Source organism: Manduca sexta, chromosome 13 (assembly GCF_014839805.1).
Source record: "Manduca sexta isolate Smith_Timp_Sample1 chromosome 13, JHU_Msex_v1.0, whole genome shotgun sequence".
Taxonomy (NCBI): Eukaryota; Metazoa; Arthropoda; class Insecta; order Lepidoptera; family Sphingidae; genus Manduca; species Manduca sexta.
The window spans coordinates 2,107,067-2,122,353 of NC_051127.1; the positions used below are offsets into that span (position 1 = coordinate 2,107,067).

At 33.9% G+C, this 15,287-nt stretch overlaps 2 protein-coding genes across 2 annotated transcripts; one reads left to right on the forward strand and one right to left on the reverse strand.

Annotated features, from left to right (window-relative positions):
- The first annotated feature begins 276 nt into the window (after positions 1 to 276).
- LOC115452198 lies at positions 277 to 4,935 on the forward strand. Its single transcript, XM_030180666.2, has 4 exons — positions 277 to 885; positions 2,454 to 2,633; positions 3,649 to 3,781; positions 4,471 to 4,935. Exons 1-4 carry the CDS (start codon positions 615 to 617, stop codon positions 4,589 to 4,591), a joined length of 705 nt encoding a protein of 234 aa, XP_030036526.1. The 5' UTR covers positions 277 to 614; the 3' UTR covers positions 4,592 to 4,935.
- A 12-nt stretch (positions 4,936 to 4,947) lies between these two features.
- On the reverse strand, positions 4,948 to 13,186 carry LOC115452196. Its single transcript, XM_037438209.1, has 5 exons — positions 12,952 to 13,186; positions 8,657 to 8,784; positions 7,514 to 7,669; positions 5,803 to 5,878; positions 4,948 to 5,200 (listed from the first exon to the last, which is right to left on the reverse strand). Exons 1-5 carry the CDS (start codon positions 13,097 to 13,099, stop codon positions 5,088 to 5,090), a joined length of 621 nt encoding a protein of 206 aa, XP_037294106.1. The 5' UTR covers positions 13,100 to 13,186; the 3' UTR covers positions 4,948 to 5,087.
- Positions 13,187 to 15,287: the final 2,101 nt, after the last annotated feature.

The following is a 15,287-nucleotide window of genomic DNA, read 5'->3' on the forward strand; positions in this document are numbered from 1 at the left end:
TAAGTTTTTAGCTAATCTAATGGTGCTGCCCTCAGTTCCACCCATGTTAAAGATCTTTCCCAGAATAATATGCTATTATGCACTTGTCCGGAATAAAAAGGAGGCGACTTTATCCAAGAAATTGTGTATTTCAATATAAGCCAAGCGTTTACTTCTAACAAACATAATTTAACAAATTATAGTAGCCAAGACAAGAAGCTCGTTTACGACCAAATTACAACAAATTAATATAATTTTACGAATATCTAACGAGAAAAAATATTTTATTATAAATATTTTTAAAACGCGTCATCAAGCCTCACTAATATACAACCCACCCATATCACCTCCGGTAGCATCAAAACAAACATCCAACAATACAGCCTCAAGACAAAGCCTCGCCCTGTACAAAACTAAAAATTGTTACTCCAACTGTATACACAACTTGATCGAATATGCATTACAAAAGGAGTTAACAGCGAGTGACACAGTCCACACACGACCCAGGTAGTGGTCACAACGCTGTTAAAGTGATTTTGAATATTGTGAAAAAACAATTGTGAAGTGCCGCCATTTTGGATTACACGTTTGCTTCGCCGAAGTTGGGTGAAAAATCGAATTTACTAGAACTCAAGATGTATAACCAAACGTATGATGATGAAGCTCCTATACCCCTAATAGCAAATTACACGGTAGTTAAAGAAGATGAAGCCGAAAAAAGAGAGGAGGAGCGAGTGATTCTAGAAATAGGACGTCAAGACGACAAGCCTAAAGAGGAACACACGTTCTCCCACAAAAAATACGACAAGACGATATCACACCACAGATCGTACGTTTTAGAAGACTACGAACCGAGACGCATCACGTATTTCAGGCCACACGAGTTGGAACCTAATAGCCAGGAAGGTAAATATTCAAATAAGAATGATAGACTAATTGTTTATTTTTCAAGTCTTTCTTTCTAATCGACTTATAAGATTCCATTAACGTTTTAGTACATTGATAGATACCTACTAATTAGGTAGGTATATTTTGCCAATAGGTAACGAGTAAGTATATTCTATTATAAGCTTTGGAAGTTATTAACTGTTTAACAGAGAGCATATGGTAGAGTCAGTAAGCCGATTGATTAGAAGAAATATCCGAGGGAATTAGTTGATTAAAATTTTAACCCGTAGTAGGCCAGCCGACAACGTGGTGGACTAAGAACTCAACTCTTTCTATATCAGAGCAAGCCCCTTTCCTAGCAGTGGTAAATAGTGTACAGAGCTGGTATTATATTTTTTAAATAAAACAATTTCTCTAGTTCCTATTTAAAGTAAAATGATAACCCCAAATTTGGACTGGGTTGAATGTATTTGTGAGCGCTACGATATCGACATTAGTAAATACGCGATGGTTTAATAATTTGAACCTTATTATTCGTTTCTATAAAAGTGACTAACATGTGAAGTTATTTTGTAAAAGACAATATAAATCAATGAGTGGTGTAGTTGCGTTTATTAAGCTCGCGTATAACGTGGTGCTATCATCGGAATAAAATTATTTTTCGGATTTTGTCGCGTTTTTTATATCATAATTTTCTCCCAACGTTACGAAGACTACAGCTTCATGATCACGGATCGGACTGAAGTGTTGGGCGTACACGAACTAGATGTGACTGAACAGAAATGATACAACAGTCAAAATGTGGATAAGAATAACCTTCCAGAACTATAATTTGCTATTATTTTTCAAATGTCAAAAATAATAAAATGTATTCCGACTGATTATTATTAACAGGCAGCGTGGCCAGAAAAGTTTTTACTAGATGGTAGCCAGTTATTAAGATTTCTATGAAACAAAAAAGTCAGGCTACATTAATAATTGTTTGTATTGAATATTAACTACAAAACTTATTAATAATAATAATAATATCAGCCCTGTATTATATACTTGCCCACTGCTGAGCACCGGCCTCCTCTACTACTGAGAGGGATTAGGCCTTAGTCCACCACGCTGGCCTAGGGCGGATTGGTAGACTTCACACATCGGAATTCCTATAGAGAACTTCTCAGATGTGCAGGTTTCCTCACGATGTTTTCCTTCACCGTTAAAGCGAACGATAAATGCACAAAGAATACAAATTTATTTTTACAAATTTCTTTTAGAACTTATTTATGTATGTTTTTTTTTGTTTCGTATTAGTATACATATTTGAAGCTTTACACATAACCGTGCTAAATAAGTAGGTACTATTTTTAGGAATGTAATAAAATTTACACATAAGTATATACTTATAAAAAATAAATTATCAAAATATTAAAATCTGTAATTTTTCTCTTCTTTTTACGACAATGCCCAGTATTGATAGGGTAAAAGATTCGGATTACGCCACTAGATAACACTCAATTCTAAAATAAGACTCTACCACTCTGTAATAAAGTCTGGTAACGATTGCAATAGTAACTAACTAAAAACTATTATAAATTTAGCTTCTAGATACTATGAGCAGGAGTACACAAGAGACCCATCAGGAATTACAGAGACGGCCAATTCCGAGTCTTCGCTGGACTATTCGCACGAGTCTCAAGACAATAGCAAACTTAGCGGTGAAGATCCATGTCAAGATTCTATTATGAACTGGAAAGAGAGAGCTTTGCAACTTGAAAGAGGTATGTAATTAATAACTAGTATATAAACAAGACATACTAGTTTACAAGCGGCCATAGATTAGTTGGGTGTGGAAAGAACTGCCCAGATGTATGTCTGCAGGTTCAAAAACCGAAGGCACACACCTTTGATTTTTCAAAAATAATGTCTGTATAAGCCGACCCTTGTCAGGCTAACAAACGTATGTCAGGTTAAAAATAATGTATTAAAGTAATCGCTCAATTGCAATAGTATACGGAAATAAGACTAAAAGGGGAATTCCTAAAAGAGAGACAATGATATTATAAATTCTATTTAGATAGACATAGAAAATAGACTGGGCTGAAACTTTTCTGTAGAGAGAGACAGAGTGATTGTGCGGTAAATTCGTTCGAAACTATTATCTAAACACGCTCTAATTAAAATGCTGAAGATTAGGCTTTATGAATGTCGCGAATTGAGCTCAATGTCTTATCTACCGAGATTAGATATTTAGTTACTTAAGGCGATACCTCAAGGTCCATTTTCATACATTTTGTTTCGGCTTTAATCTGGGTAACTAAACAAGTATTGGCAAGTAAAGAATTTAAATTCATGTCTAGTTAGTGATTAGTTCTCGCAGTTGAAAGAAAAACGTAAAAATAATTAATAATCATGGATATAATTTAATATGACGAAATTTTAAAGGCAGAAATATCCATGATTATTAATTATTTTTACATTTTTCTTTCAACTGCGAGAACTAATCACTAACTAGACGTGAATTTAAATTCTTTACTTGCCAATACTTGTTTAGTTACCCAGATTAAAGCCGAAACAAAATGTATGAAAATGGACCTTGAGGTATCGCCTTAACTGAATCGAAAATTCGTTATGCAGGTTTTCTTTCTATCTAGTTAGATTTATGCCAGCCTAGTAAAAGTAAAAATATAAATAGCCTTAAAATGTAAATAAATATATTTTATATTAGTATCCAAAATATAAATTAAATTATAATTAAGTATTTTATAAAAATGTATAGTCTCGATTGTTTCTCAGAGTACAAGAAAACAGCGTGTGATCGTGAGAGAACGAGGATGCGAGATATGAACCGAGCATTTGACCTCTTGCGGTCCAAGCTACCCGTCACCAAGGCCTCCAAGAAGAAGTATTCAAAGATCGAGTGTCTCAGGTATGGGGAACGTGTCAAAAACAATGCCATCTATTTGAAAAAATACGTTATATTCCACGGGAGCATAACATCTACATAAAAACTATGTGCCTCATGCCTATGTGTTATTCCACGACATCGTCTAATCGTGTGCTAAATTTTATCCATAACCGTTCAAATGTGAGTTTACTTCTTACGATCACATCACAAACTTTGCCATTTATAAGATTCCGGTCATTAGGGAATAATAATTACAGTTTTTTATATACTTTTACTAAGTACCTATAGGTGTGTATATATAGTTATCTACCGTTACTGTTGTAAACTCTTATCAGCTCTAGTATAAACCTCTGTGGTTTGATAGATGCCAGTAGTGTATAATTATTGTATTTTTGTGTAAACAATAAATATAAAAAAAAAACGAAAAGGTTATTAAGAAAAATACGGTAAGATGTATTTATGTCGCGGGGATCACCCTGTGTATCCGGTTTCAAAAAAGCCGACATATTTGTGTCAGTTGGCGAGGAATAAACTTCTCTCATTTAGCCATCACTCACCATATCCAGTCCTCACACTTCATTCTGTCAGATGCAGTAAGATTCAATTAGCCGTGGTTGTATAAAAAAATATCTGTCTACCTCGATTCGAAATTACCCCAACATTATCGATGAAATAATTATAATTAAATACTATTCTAATACCTATTTCAGGATAGCAATCTACTACATCAGGCATCTGGAGTACATGCTAGCAGGAGGTTCGCCGGACGAAAATCTCGCGATGTTCGAATTACACGCCTCGGAGTTGAAACGGCGACACACTAGATATTAGAAAAAATAGCAAATTGTCTCCATAATTGTATTGCTCAAAACAAGTACATACAAAAGCTTATAATAATACATATATGAAGAGCAGGGCACGAATGCCTTGTAATTATCGTAGAATTTTGCGTACTAAAGGTAGTAGAGAAAATAGAAATACATATTATAAGCAAATTAAAATGTCTCTAAAAATTTAGATATATTTAAAAAAATCTATTTTATTTACTGCTAAAATATTAATTTGTATTCATAAAATTATAAATTCTAAAATGTTTACGTGCGGTGTTATTTGGGTTCCAAGTAGTCCGTCATAATATCCTGTTCCCTAATAACAAGTGGCAATATTTTTTTAACAAAAATACAAAATGATGTTTTATTATGTTTATTACATTATTTTAGTTGACATCAGTTTCTACAGTGACAAATTACGATTATGCTTTATGCTTATTGCTTTTTATCATATTTTAAACTCTCGGATGTATTCTTAATTTAAATAACTTAGTCTTTTATCCTTTCTTTCTGATTTTCCTTTCCATTCTATCTTCTTCTTCCCTCTTTTTCATGGCCTTTAGATAATCAATGTAAGCACATTTGATTATCACTGGAAATTTGACTACACCTGAAAAGTGCGAAAACTGATAATATTCCTGTAAATTATATTGATAATATGTTTATTCTTCTTACAAGTAATTGATGTCCAGCCGAGTGGATGGACAGAACAAATCGGTCCCAAAACAACACTAACACCAAAGTCCAAAACCCATGCGGTCTTCTTCTGACAGAAGTGTCTAAGTTGTTTTCCGCAGTTGCCCCAGCGCGGTGCCGCCTAGTACAGCCTGTCTACTGTTGGGAGGGGGCTCAGAAGGCCCCGCGCTTGGCAGCACGCTCTCAACGTCAACGGCAGCGCGAGGCCTAAGTTCCACGCTGCCGTACATCCCAGGGGTTCCCTAAATGTGCTAAGGACGCACAACATGCACTAACGACAGATAGCTCCCTGCCGCCCGCCCGCGACCCCCAATGGCCCCTACTAGTCGCCTTTTACAACAGACAGGGGATACCGTGGTGGAATTCTCCAAACGACCCCAATCGACAGGGCGGAACGTTCCTAGACTTATCTAACCTCAACTAACCTAGGACTCACTGGTTTCACAATCAAAGGACGTTTTCGAATAAACTAATGTAGTTATTATTGTTTTAATTTTTCCAATGGACTCTACTTACCAGAAAAAATCGTTGTAACAAGACCTTTATACATACTGTAGACGGGCGCTATCAAGCTCTCGCTAGACTCCTTTCTCTGTGAAATAAGAATATGAATACATCTTAAATTTACTTTTATTTATTTTAGTCCTTCGAGCCATACTTAATGTAGAGTTAAGTTTTTTGTCAATCTTTATGGTCGGTCTAAAAAGAAATATATGACGTTTCACGCATTATTTAGGAGAGTATTTTATATGTGTTTCAAATGAGTAAAATAGATTAAATTTTTTGGGAATCATGTTCGCAGATGGAGTCAAGATAAAAAATAATCTAAACAAGAAAGCTGTATTAAATTTTTACACAAAAAAAAAACAATCAAAATCTTACATATTATAATATAATCATAGTCGTATGAACTAATTTAAAAATATTATTTATAGAATTTGTTGGTACTGTCGTAGTCAACAATTTGTATCTATACTCGGCGACCTACAATTCAACACGATTACAAATCTGTGATCCTTGTAAAGTAACATTGCCAACATCATGACCCATTTGCGCGCGTTATCATCAGGAAGCACATCCTACACGTATTACGTTACGGTTGTATCACTATACTATGTACACCATTGCGACTGACAAGCTGCCATTTTAGGGATAACTTTGAAATAGGTATATTTCAAAGAATAGGTATATTCTTTTAATGTTCTGATAACATATCTCTTGTCTCTTTGTTCCCTATAATCGGGATTAAAATGCTGTATGGCGGAAATCCGACTTGGAAGCAGTTAAAACAAACGCGAAAAGTTTTATTATCGAAAACAATGTCGAGAATGAACAGCGCTTAAAGAATGCCGTCCCTTGTATGTGACTGACGTGTAAGTACTAGGCTAGCATAATATTGCGAGAATTCTATTAGGTAAAAATTTCAAGTGCGCGCGCAATGCAAGAGGGGCGTGACTTAGTTGCGCCGCTGCGTCTGCTGTCTGGGCACGAAGTCACTGGGGACGCATACACATGCAGGTAGTAAATACGTTTCGGCACGATCAACGATGAAATTGATACCAGCTTCGACAATCGGCCACTAGCCAGACGGCTTTCGTTGCAGGCAGGCGTGTTGCTAATCGCCGTCACTTCCGATTCGTAGGACCGGTATTTGTGAGGAAGGGCCTCCTGTTTACTAGGATATCAGATGTCATAAGGAGTTACCAAGATCAAAATTTACGGAATTATAAAGTTTCGATTAAGCATTTTTTTTTAATATAGAATAAATAAGGTACAAAAAATTATATAATTTAAAATTACCAAAGTTACAATAGAACAATGTTGATATTTACATACCTAAAATAGTAAATAAAAATTTACATTTCATACTGAAAATAGTATGTACCGAATTATTATTGATGAATTGGGTACAAAGAGTAAAAAGAATTAGATGCATATTATTTCAAATTCCAAGTAATTATAAGTATGTACATATATCATAAATATCTTTTTTTCTGAAATATAACGGTTTCCTAAATAAATCCAAACAATAAGAAATTAACAATCAACTAACCCCGTTAAAACAAAACGGGTATTCGAAGTGACCGAACGGTTGATGACGTAACCATTTATACTAGGAACGCATAACGTCCCCACAGGTAGTCACGACATTTCTAATAGACATGGCTCACATAAACGCAATAGAAATGATACCTTATCTATGCGTTAATAAGGTTTAATTACATACGATAACGTTACCACACTGGTCGAAGGTGGGCGGGCGCCGCGTGTTGATGCTTCTAATGTACTCTTGCCATCGCTTTAAGCATTCTGTGACGTCTTGTTGGTCGCCCCACACTCCTTGCGTATACGTGAAGTAGACGGATCCTACCAGGAGACCAGCCTGTAAAGAGACATCTAGTAATGCGCTCAATATACTAATGACGGTGAAATGGTGAGGAGGTTACTTGAACATGTTAAATTGGAGTATTACACCATGATTCATACACATATAATTCAAATCATGCCAAGTTACACTGTCATTCACAAATTTTTAAATAATAATTATCAGTAATTTCTATAAAAATGACTAGTACATATGTGATTGTTTTTAGAATTTAGATAATAATTTGCCTGAAAGAAACAAGTCCCATAAATATTCCCGCCTGTCCAAAAAATAGATACTTCATATTATAAATTAATTTGCGCATATTCGTGCCTGTTAAAAAAATTAGACAACTTCATGTTATCGCGTTCGGTGCGGGTTGTGGACGTCGCGTCGGCGTTCAGCCGAAAGTCGGATGCACGTCAGTCAATCGAATCATGTACTAGGATAGCACGACATTAAAGGAGACGCACGCAGGCAAAACAATTTTAAGCATTATTGTTCCCTGAAAAGCGTTTGAACAAGCGCCAAGTTTGAAAAGTACTTTCAAGAATTACCTTGTTGCATTAGAATTTGCAGAGGAAATTCCAAGTTATTCATAGACCAGTCATTTGGAATTATAACTCAATCTGGATATGGAACACACTAAAGTTTTAAGTAATCAAATATAAATTTTTATCCATTGTTATAAGAACTATTTTTTTTTTAAATACGATCTAGCCTATAATTCTAATAGGCAATATTATTCTAACTTATCTACTTGATGAGTTAACTACAACTAAGAATGATGTTCTAGGCACTTTCTAAAGCCTGGTAACATAAAAACACTTTGTTCGCTAAATATAGACCACTAAGTATTATTTGTTCGCTGTCATTACCACACTTCATTACACTAGTTCTAAAGGTTTTTTAGAGTCTTCACGAGTTTTGTATATCAGATATTAAAAAACCTCTTTCTACTATTTACTATTATACTGCAATAATTTATTTGTATATACAACTGACTTTGACAGCGTAGAGAAGTTTTCCATGTGCATAGTAAGGCATTCGCGGCACGACGGTCTTGCCTCCTTTCTTTAGTTTGTATTCCTCTTTAGTGCATACCTTTATGCATGTCGGGTTCAGTGGAAGTTCTGAAAAAATTCACAAAATAATTGTTTGAATATAGAGCAGTAGCGGACTTAAAAGACGCGGGGCGCGAGGCGAAAGCAAAAAAAACGTTGTCATGCCTCGGTTCGCCTCCCTTTAAAGCCGCATTTGATATTTAAATGTTTTTCTGACTGATTCTAAGTTATTGGAAATGCTTGAGGAGAGTCGTTGGAACAAATATTAGATCATATCAGATCATAATATTTTTAAAATTTCCTTACATAAAATATATTCCTAAAATGTTGACTCAATGACAAAATATGTAAAATATTGTATTTAATTAGTTCTTTGGATGAAATTTCCACATGCAGGTTAGATTGTGTTTAAATTAGTACTCTAATGTAAGAAGCTACGCTATAGAGTCTGTTAATCATGGTCAAAGTTCAAAAGTCATTAGAGTTTTGATGCTTGGTAACAATTAGATTTTTCATTTAACACTAATTAAAATGGCACATCAAATTATATGTGCAACCCTTCGGAAAATATCATCCTTCGCCAGTGATAAATAGGTTATAATTTTCATAAAACATTATTCATTATTATGAGAAGCATTGTGCAAAAATGATTAAAACATTGACGTATATTCTATAGACACGGACGTCCATAAAAAACTATATTTTGTTCAAAATTTGAATTAAAATAGCAACCAAAACGTCACCGTTATAACTTGGCAGCAAATATTGTAGAGCTGCGTGTGGGGAATTGTTACCAAGTCTGTAATATTTTTTATGTACCTACATACATTATTTATTAATGTACGAACAGACATACGAAAGCGTAAAGGAAATAGCGTTCCAAATTTCGTGTTTGATCAATATTTTAACAACTAAACAACACTATGATTTCCTTCGCGCGCCGCTTTTACACGTACCTGGTAAAAGTTATCGAGCAATTAAGGAGAGCGTTACATAATTTGTAATAATCACTAGGGAGTCATGAAAGGGAAGAGTTCCTTGTTGTGAAATATAGATCGGTTCAGTTACGTGTTACACGCGGACAAGTTTCATTCATCTTTGCTAGAACGGTGCGAATAAATAATTTCGTTTCGCTCTTACAAATTTGCCGAGGGTTGATTCTGCTGAACCGGTAGAGTTTCTTATGTCCTTGTATGAAGTACGCCATTCGTAATGGAAGCGACTGGGATATCATAAATTTGTTACAATATATTGTTGTAAAAGCCTCCATACAATATCATCAGTTCACATTATATAGCTTTTACACAAACAAACACATCACACCTTTGGCCCCCAAAGGCTACGCAGAGGTGCCACATCAACAACTTTTCACCAAGTATTCAGTATCATAATGTAATAGGGGGTGAGCTTATTGCTATATTGCTTCGTATACCTTTGCACTTACTTGCATAGCTATGATGTTAAAACTTGTTTTATTAAATTTGACATAAAAACCGCTTCATAAACCGGATTATTTCAATAATGTGCATAGTTGTCAAGGTCGACTTAATATTTAATAACGTTAGATATATTTAAATACAAATAAAAATAGGTACGAAATATCACGATTTGAACAAAAACAATACTTGGTAGGTTCATTGTCGGTGTTTGAAAAACATTTATTGAAACAAAATTACTAACCTTTTTAGTTTTTTGTTTAATTGTGAGCTTTATAATATACACACATTACTCATGTACAAATCCTCCACCATAAAAATATTTGCAATTTCAAATTATAATACTTCAACTTATTTTCTCGAACTATAGAGCGCTTTACGTGCGCGCGAAACTAACTTTTACTCGCTATGCACTCCTAGTACTCGGTTGTTTTTGAAAACGCGCACCGTCCAGCGTTCATTGACACTGGGTTCTTCATATAAAAAATAAGTTTTATTGTTGTTGATTCTTTCATAATTAAACCAACCTACAATATAATTTTATTCTCTACATTATGGTTCGTTTGCTTTCCATCGAATACAGCCCATGTTCAGAGCAGAGTACATGCCAGCTGACCTTCGTAACCCAGTAGAAACCGGTGTTCCGTTTGATCGTGGTACTTACCCGGGTGCATTGCGTATGCCTCGCTTGACCTAGAGACGATCGAGGGGCTTAGTAAAAGATTAAAATGTTTCTTAAAATAAATTCGTAGGTAAATTATCAGTGCACTCAATTATTTATTTTTTGAAGAAAGTTATTAAAGATAATATAAATTCATCCGAAACCATTCCAACAACCGATTACCATTATGCATCAATTTTTGATTCTATAATTCTGATCAAACTGCGTACCAATATTTAATATATCACAAAATGGCTAATATTGCTTATTCGAAAATCATCAGCGAATATTAATATAGCATTTAATACATAATTCATTATGGAAAGGCATGGCGTGAACGAGCAAGCCACTGACATCGCGGCGCGCAGTTATTTCAGTTTAAAATAGCACACGCGTAAGAACTAACCAAGTGTATATCGTTGATGATTCATCAGCTAGTTGCAGACGAACAGCCATAACACTGGGTCAATTACATTTTACATGTGTTGCAAAAAATGTAGTATAATGTTAAGTCGAGCGAATGGCGGGAAACGTGCATACAATATGAAAAAATATTTCATGTAGTTGATAGTTCTTACTCTTTTCGAATGACGTAATATGGTATTTGTAGGATGAATATTTAAAAAATAATAATATGTTGTATCTATAATGAAAAGATTTAAAATAATTTGCTGTAGATTTTTGTACTCGTGTGAATAAAATCACTACAAATCATACGTTACACAAACTGTAAAATTTACATTTTATATCAAAAATATATTGGAAAAACAGTAAAACTCTTATTTGTAATTTTTTGATCTTTATGACAAAAACACCTATTATAGTGTGGTTCATGCATATTTTTTTTTGATAAACATCTTTAAAAACAAAACCGACTTACCATTTCAGGCTTCAAAAACGAGCTTTATTCATTGCGACATTAAATGTAGTCGTCGTTTAGCAAAATGGGGCACACGTGAACAGTTTCAAAGCATTAAGATCTGTTTTCCTAAATATAGTAGCCGTAACAAAGCAATTAACTAGGTTTATAATCGCTTTCGCCTTAAATCTTCCGGCTTATTTTGTTAAGCTTTCGATCGACGCTTACAAGTACCTATTAAGTATATTTTATCTTCTAATAATCTAGGCTTTTCGCGTAACACGTTCAATTTGTGAGGATTCACAGATCACGGCTTGAACAAGCGTATCGAGTGTAGGTTTTATTTAAAAAATATGTTGAGTTGTAATGTGGGCCAAACAAACACCTAAACACGTACTAATTTACGCAGAATGGCTTAAATGTATGCGCATTATTTCTTAATCGGTCAATGGATATTTTAGGATTCTTTAGCGTTTCTATTTTCTGATAATCAAATATTCGTAAGTATTAACTATGCTTGTTCTTTCTAATGTTTTAAATTACATTGTTTATTACAAACATTCGGAGAGAAGTTACATTGAAAGTTCTCTTAGAGTATTGGAATGCGATGTACTCTGTGTAAGATATGAACTCCTGGTAACTAGATACCGCCAACTTTGCTATCAATTTCGATTTTCAGAAAATGAACTCTATTTGAATGTCATAAAAATGACTACATCTGATAGAGTACATTTTTTTCCTGTCGTAAATTTATTCGTAATGTGCTAGTTCATTTTAATATTGAATGTAATTATGTTTTTGTAATACTATAGAAATATTCGCCTCACCATTACATAATTATATTATATTAATATAATATTTTATATCGGGAAGCGGCATTCCCCATTGTTTCTGTAATCTTGAATTTCAGTATTGCGTAGGTTATACAGAACATTGAGTAAGCCTCTATTTATATAACACAGATAATATAACATATGTACCTATTTTTATTTAAATTGATTATTTAGCCAGTATTTTAAACTCCACTCCTACTGTAATTTTAATTGCAATATTTAGCATTATGCTCGGATATTTGTTGGAAGTAAACTCAGATACCGCTAAACGAATTGGAATAAAATTTTGTACGCAAAATGAACTATTTTCTGGACTAACATATTATTTTAATTCAGTACAGAATAGTACTTTATAGAATTAAAATTTCGGATAGGCATTTCGCGGCAGCAGAGATGCTTGACTTAGTAATAAATAATTAAAGGCAATTAAATTAATTAAGTTGGCACCTGTAACTCGAGTGCATGGTACTTTTTCCACCGGTCTACATTTTTCATATATCTGCATGTCTGGTTTGGGGTGTTTGACGTGTTTCGCCAAGTTAATGGTGCGGCACACATCGCAACGGACTCTGTTGGGATCCAAGTTCTCACACATTTTAAACACGAAGAATTTAATTAGTTGGCCTGATAAACTGACTCAAAGAAACAGCATTTGACAGTTGATGGATAGAGTGTAGTTTAGTAGAGGTAACGGCCAGTATTTTTAAATTTTGTTTTGTAGTTCTTGGTCTAAAAAGGTTGGAAAACAAAGAAAATTCTATATCATATAAAGTTTAGATATTTTTCAAATCTAAGTATATCTATATATTATATAAATATATAAAAGAAAGTGGTGTTAGTTACACTATTTATAACTCAATAACGGATGATCCGATTTGGCTGAAAATTGGTGGAGAGGTAGCATAGAACCAGGAGACGAATATAGGATACTTTTTATCTCGTTACCACGGGAACGGGACGTGACATAAAACGTGGTATAAGAAAGCAAAATTTGATATGGAGATACTATAAGACCCTGGGAAGGTTATAGGCTACTATCCCGGGAAAATATATAGTGGGACTTTTATCACGGAAAACTCCCTCACGCGGGCGAAGCCGCGAGCAAAAGCTAGTATTTTATAAATGTGAACGAAGTTTATGTTTGTTGTTTTAGTATAATGATATTCCTTTCCCGTAACTACCGGCTTGCTTATTTGTGGAGGAATAAACAAACTGAATAATAGGCGGAAAGTTTGCTAACGGTTTAAGTATTTTTGCATTAAATGCAAAGGAAGACATTAATTCAATGACACGAATTACCTCGCGATGCCCCGTAGGACCGTTAGGATTGTCTACAAATCTGAACTTCAGATTAAGTACTCCATTATTATTGCCTCAAAATAGCTTGAAAACATTAAAATATAACTATCTAACACAGTAAACGAAGAATAATATTCTTAAATAACTTAAAAACAATAAAACAAATATAATTTATACTTAAAAGCAAAATCCTACGCGTTTTAACAAAGGAAAGCGAAGTTGTTTCGTTTCACCAACAGACAGACAGTTAATGAATACTTGAATTTATTGTCGGGTTGCTAGAATTGTTTCTAAAATAATGTAGATCGTTTTGCTGTTACGTACACATGCTTAATGTTTGTTGGAAGTGGAAAGTTGCGTTCTAAGAATAAATAATTTCTCTAACAGAACTGAGATGTTTTTAGAAAGAATGAGAAGATATAGAAACAATAAAATTTATCTTATTTAGGTAAAGACATAGTTCACTTTTGTATATATCTATGTATGTGTGTATATATATACGAGTAAAGTCGTTGACTCTCAAACTAGATGAGCCTATATCTTGAGGGCCTAGGTTGGTAGTTACAAATTGATCTTTGTTGACATAGAGTACTTTTATTAAAAATTGTAATTCGTAAACGGACGATCCACACCTCAGTCTGGCTGCAGTCTTTAAAATGTTGGGAGAAAAGTATGATATAAAAAATCGCGATAAAATCTGTAGAATACTTTTATTTTAATGTCTAACATTCGCGTAAATATAAGAAACCATTATCGTTAATGAGTGTTCACTTTGAGTATAACAATTTTTAAAACGAACAGACGTACACCCATAGTCTTTTCTCGGTCCTCGGTATTAAATTAATTCTAAATCTAACATTCCACAAACCATCAATTATTAAGGCTTTAAGCATATAAATGTATAACAGAAACATTTATAAAACATTATGATAAACGGAAATTAAAGGGCCGTGAAATACAGTTCGCGTCCCTCCTGATTATTTCATTATTCTACTAATTGTAATCGTTGTATCACAATTGTGAATATCATGGCCGACATATTTTACACATTTAGTTATTACATTAAAGTTTCGATTTTTAAGAGGATTTTTGTTAAAAACTTAAACTATTACGCAACGGAGAACGTTTAAGAACTCAAAAGTAGGAAGTAGAGATTTTTACTATCGAAGGTGGTACAAAGCCTTTACTTTCTAAAAGTATACCTTACATAGATAAGGTATATATTCCTTCCTTCTCGTATTGATGGTAATTATTATGCCCATAAGAAGAACCGTAAATATTCCACAAAATTTTCGCCAAGCAAAATTTTCGGCTTTATAAGGTGATAAGGAGAAAGTCTATTGAGATATGTGATCAATTCTATGGTTGGGAACTTAATTTTGTTTCCCAGTAACATCATACAGAATTTAGAAAGAAAACAAAGAAATTTCCAGTGCTGTGGCACTTCAATGCAATGCAATTCATCATTCAGGTTGTCATCCTAA

Coding starts and splice junctions, on each gene's coding strand:
- LOC115452196 (XM_037438209.1), bottom strand. CDS start 13,099: ATGTGTGAGAACTTGGATCCCAACAGAGTCCGTTGCGATGTGTGCCGC. Junction 8,785..12,951: donor ACCATGCACTCGAGTTACAG/GTGCCAACTTAA, acceptor GAATTTTTTCAG/AACTTCCACTGAACCCGACA. Junction 7,670..8,656: donor AACTTCTCTACGCTGTCAAA/GTCAGTTGTATA, acceptor GTCTCTTTACAG/GCTGGTCTCCTGGTAGGATC.
- LOC115452198 (XM_030180666.2), top strand. CDS start 615: ATGTATAACCAAACGTATGATGATGAAGCTCCTATACCCCTAATAGCA. Junction 886..2,453: donor GGAACCTAATAGCCAGGAAG/GTAAATATTCAA, acceptor TTATAAATTTAG/CTTCTAGATACTATGAGCAG. Junction 2,634..3,648: donor AGCTTTGCAACTTGAAAGAG/GTATGTAATTAA, acceptor ATTGTTTCTCAG/AGTACAAGAAAACAGCGTGT.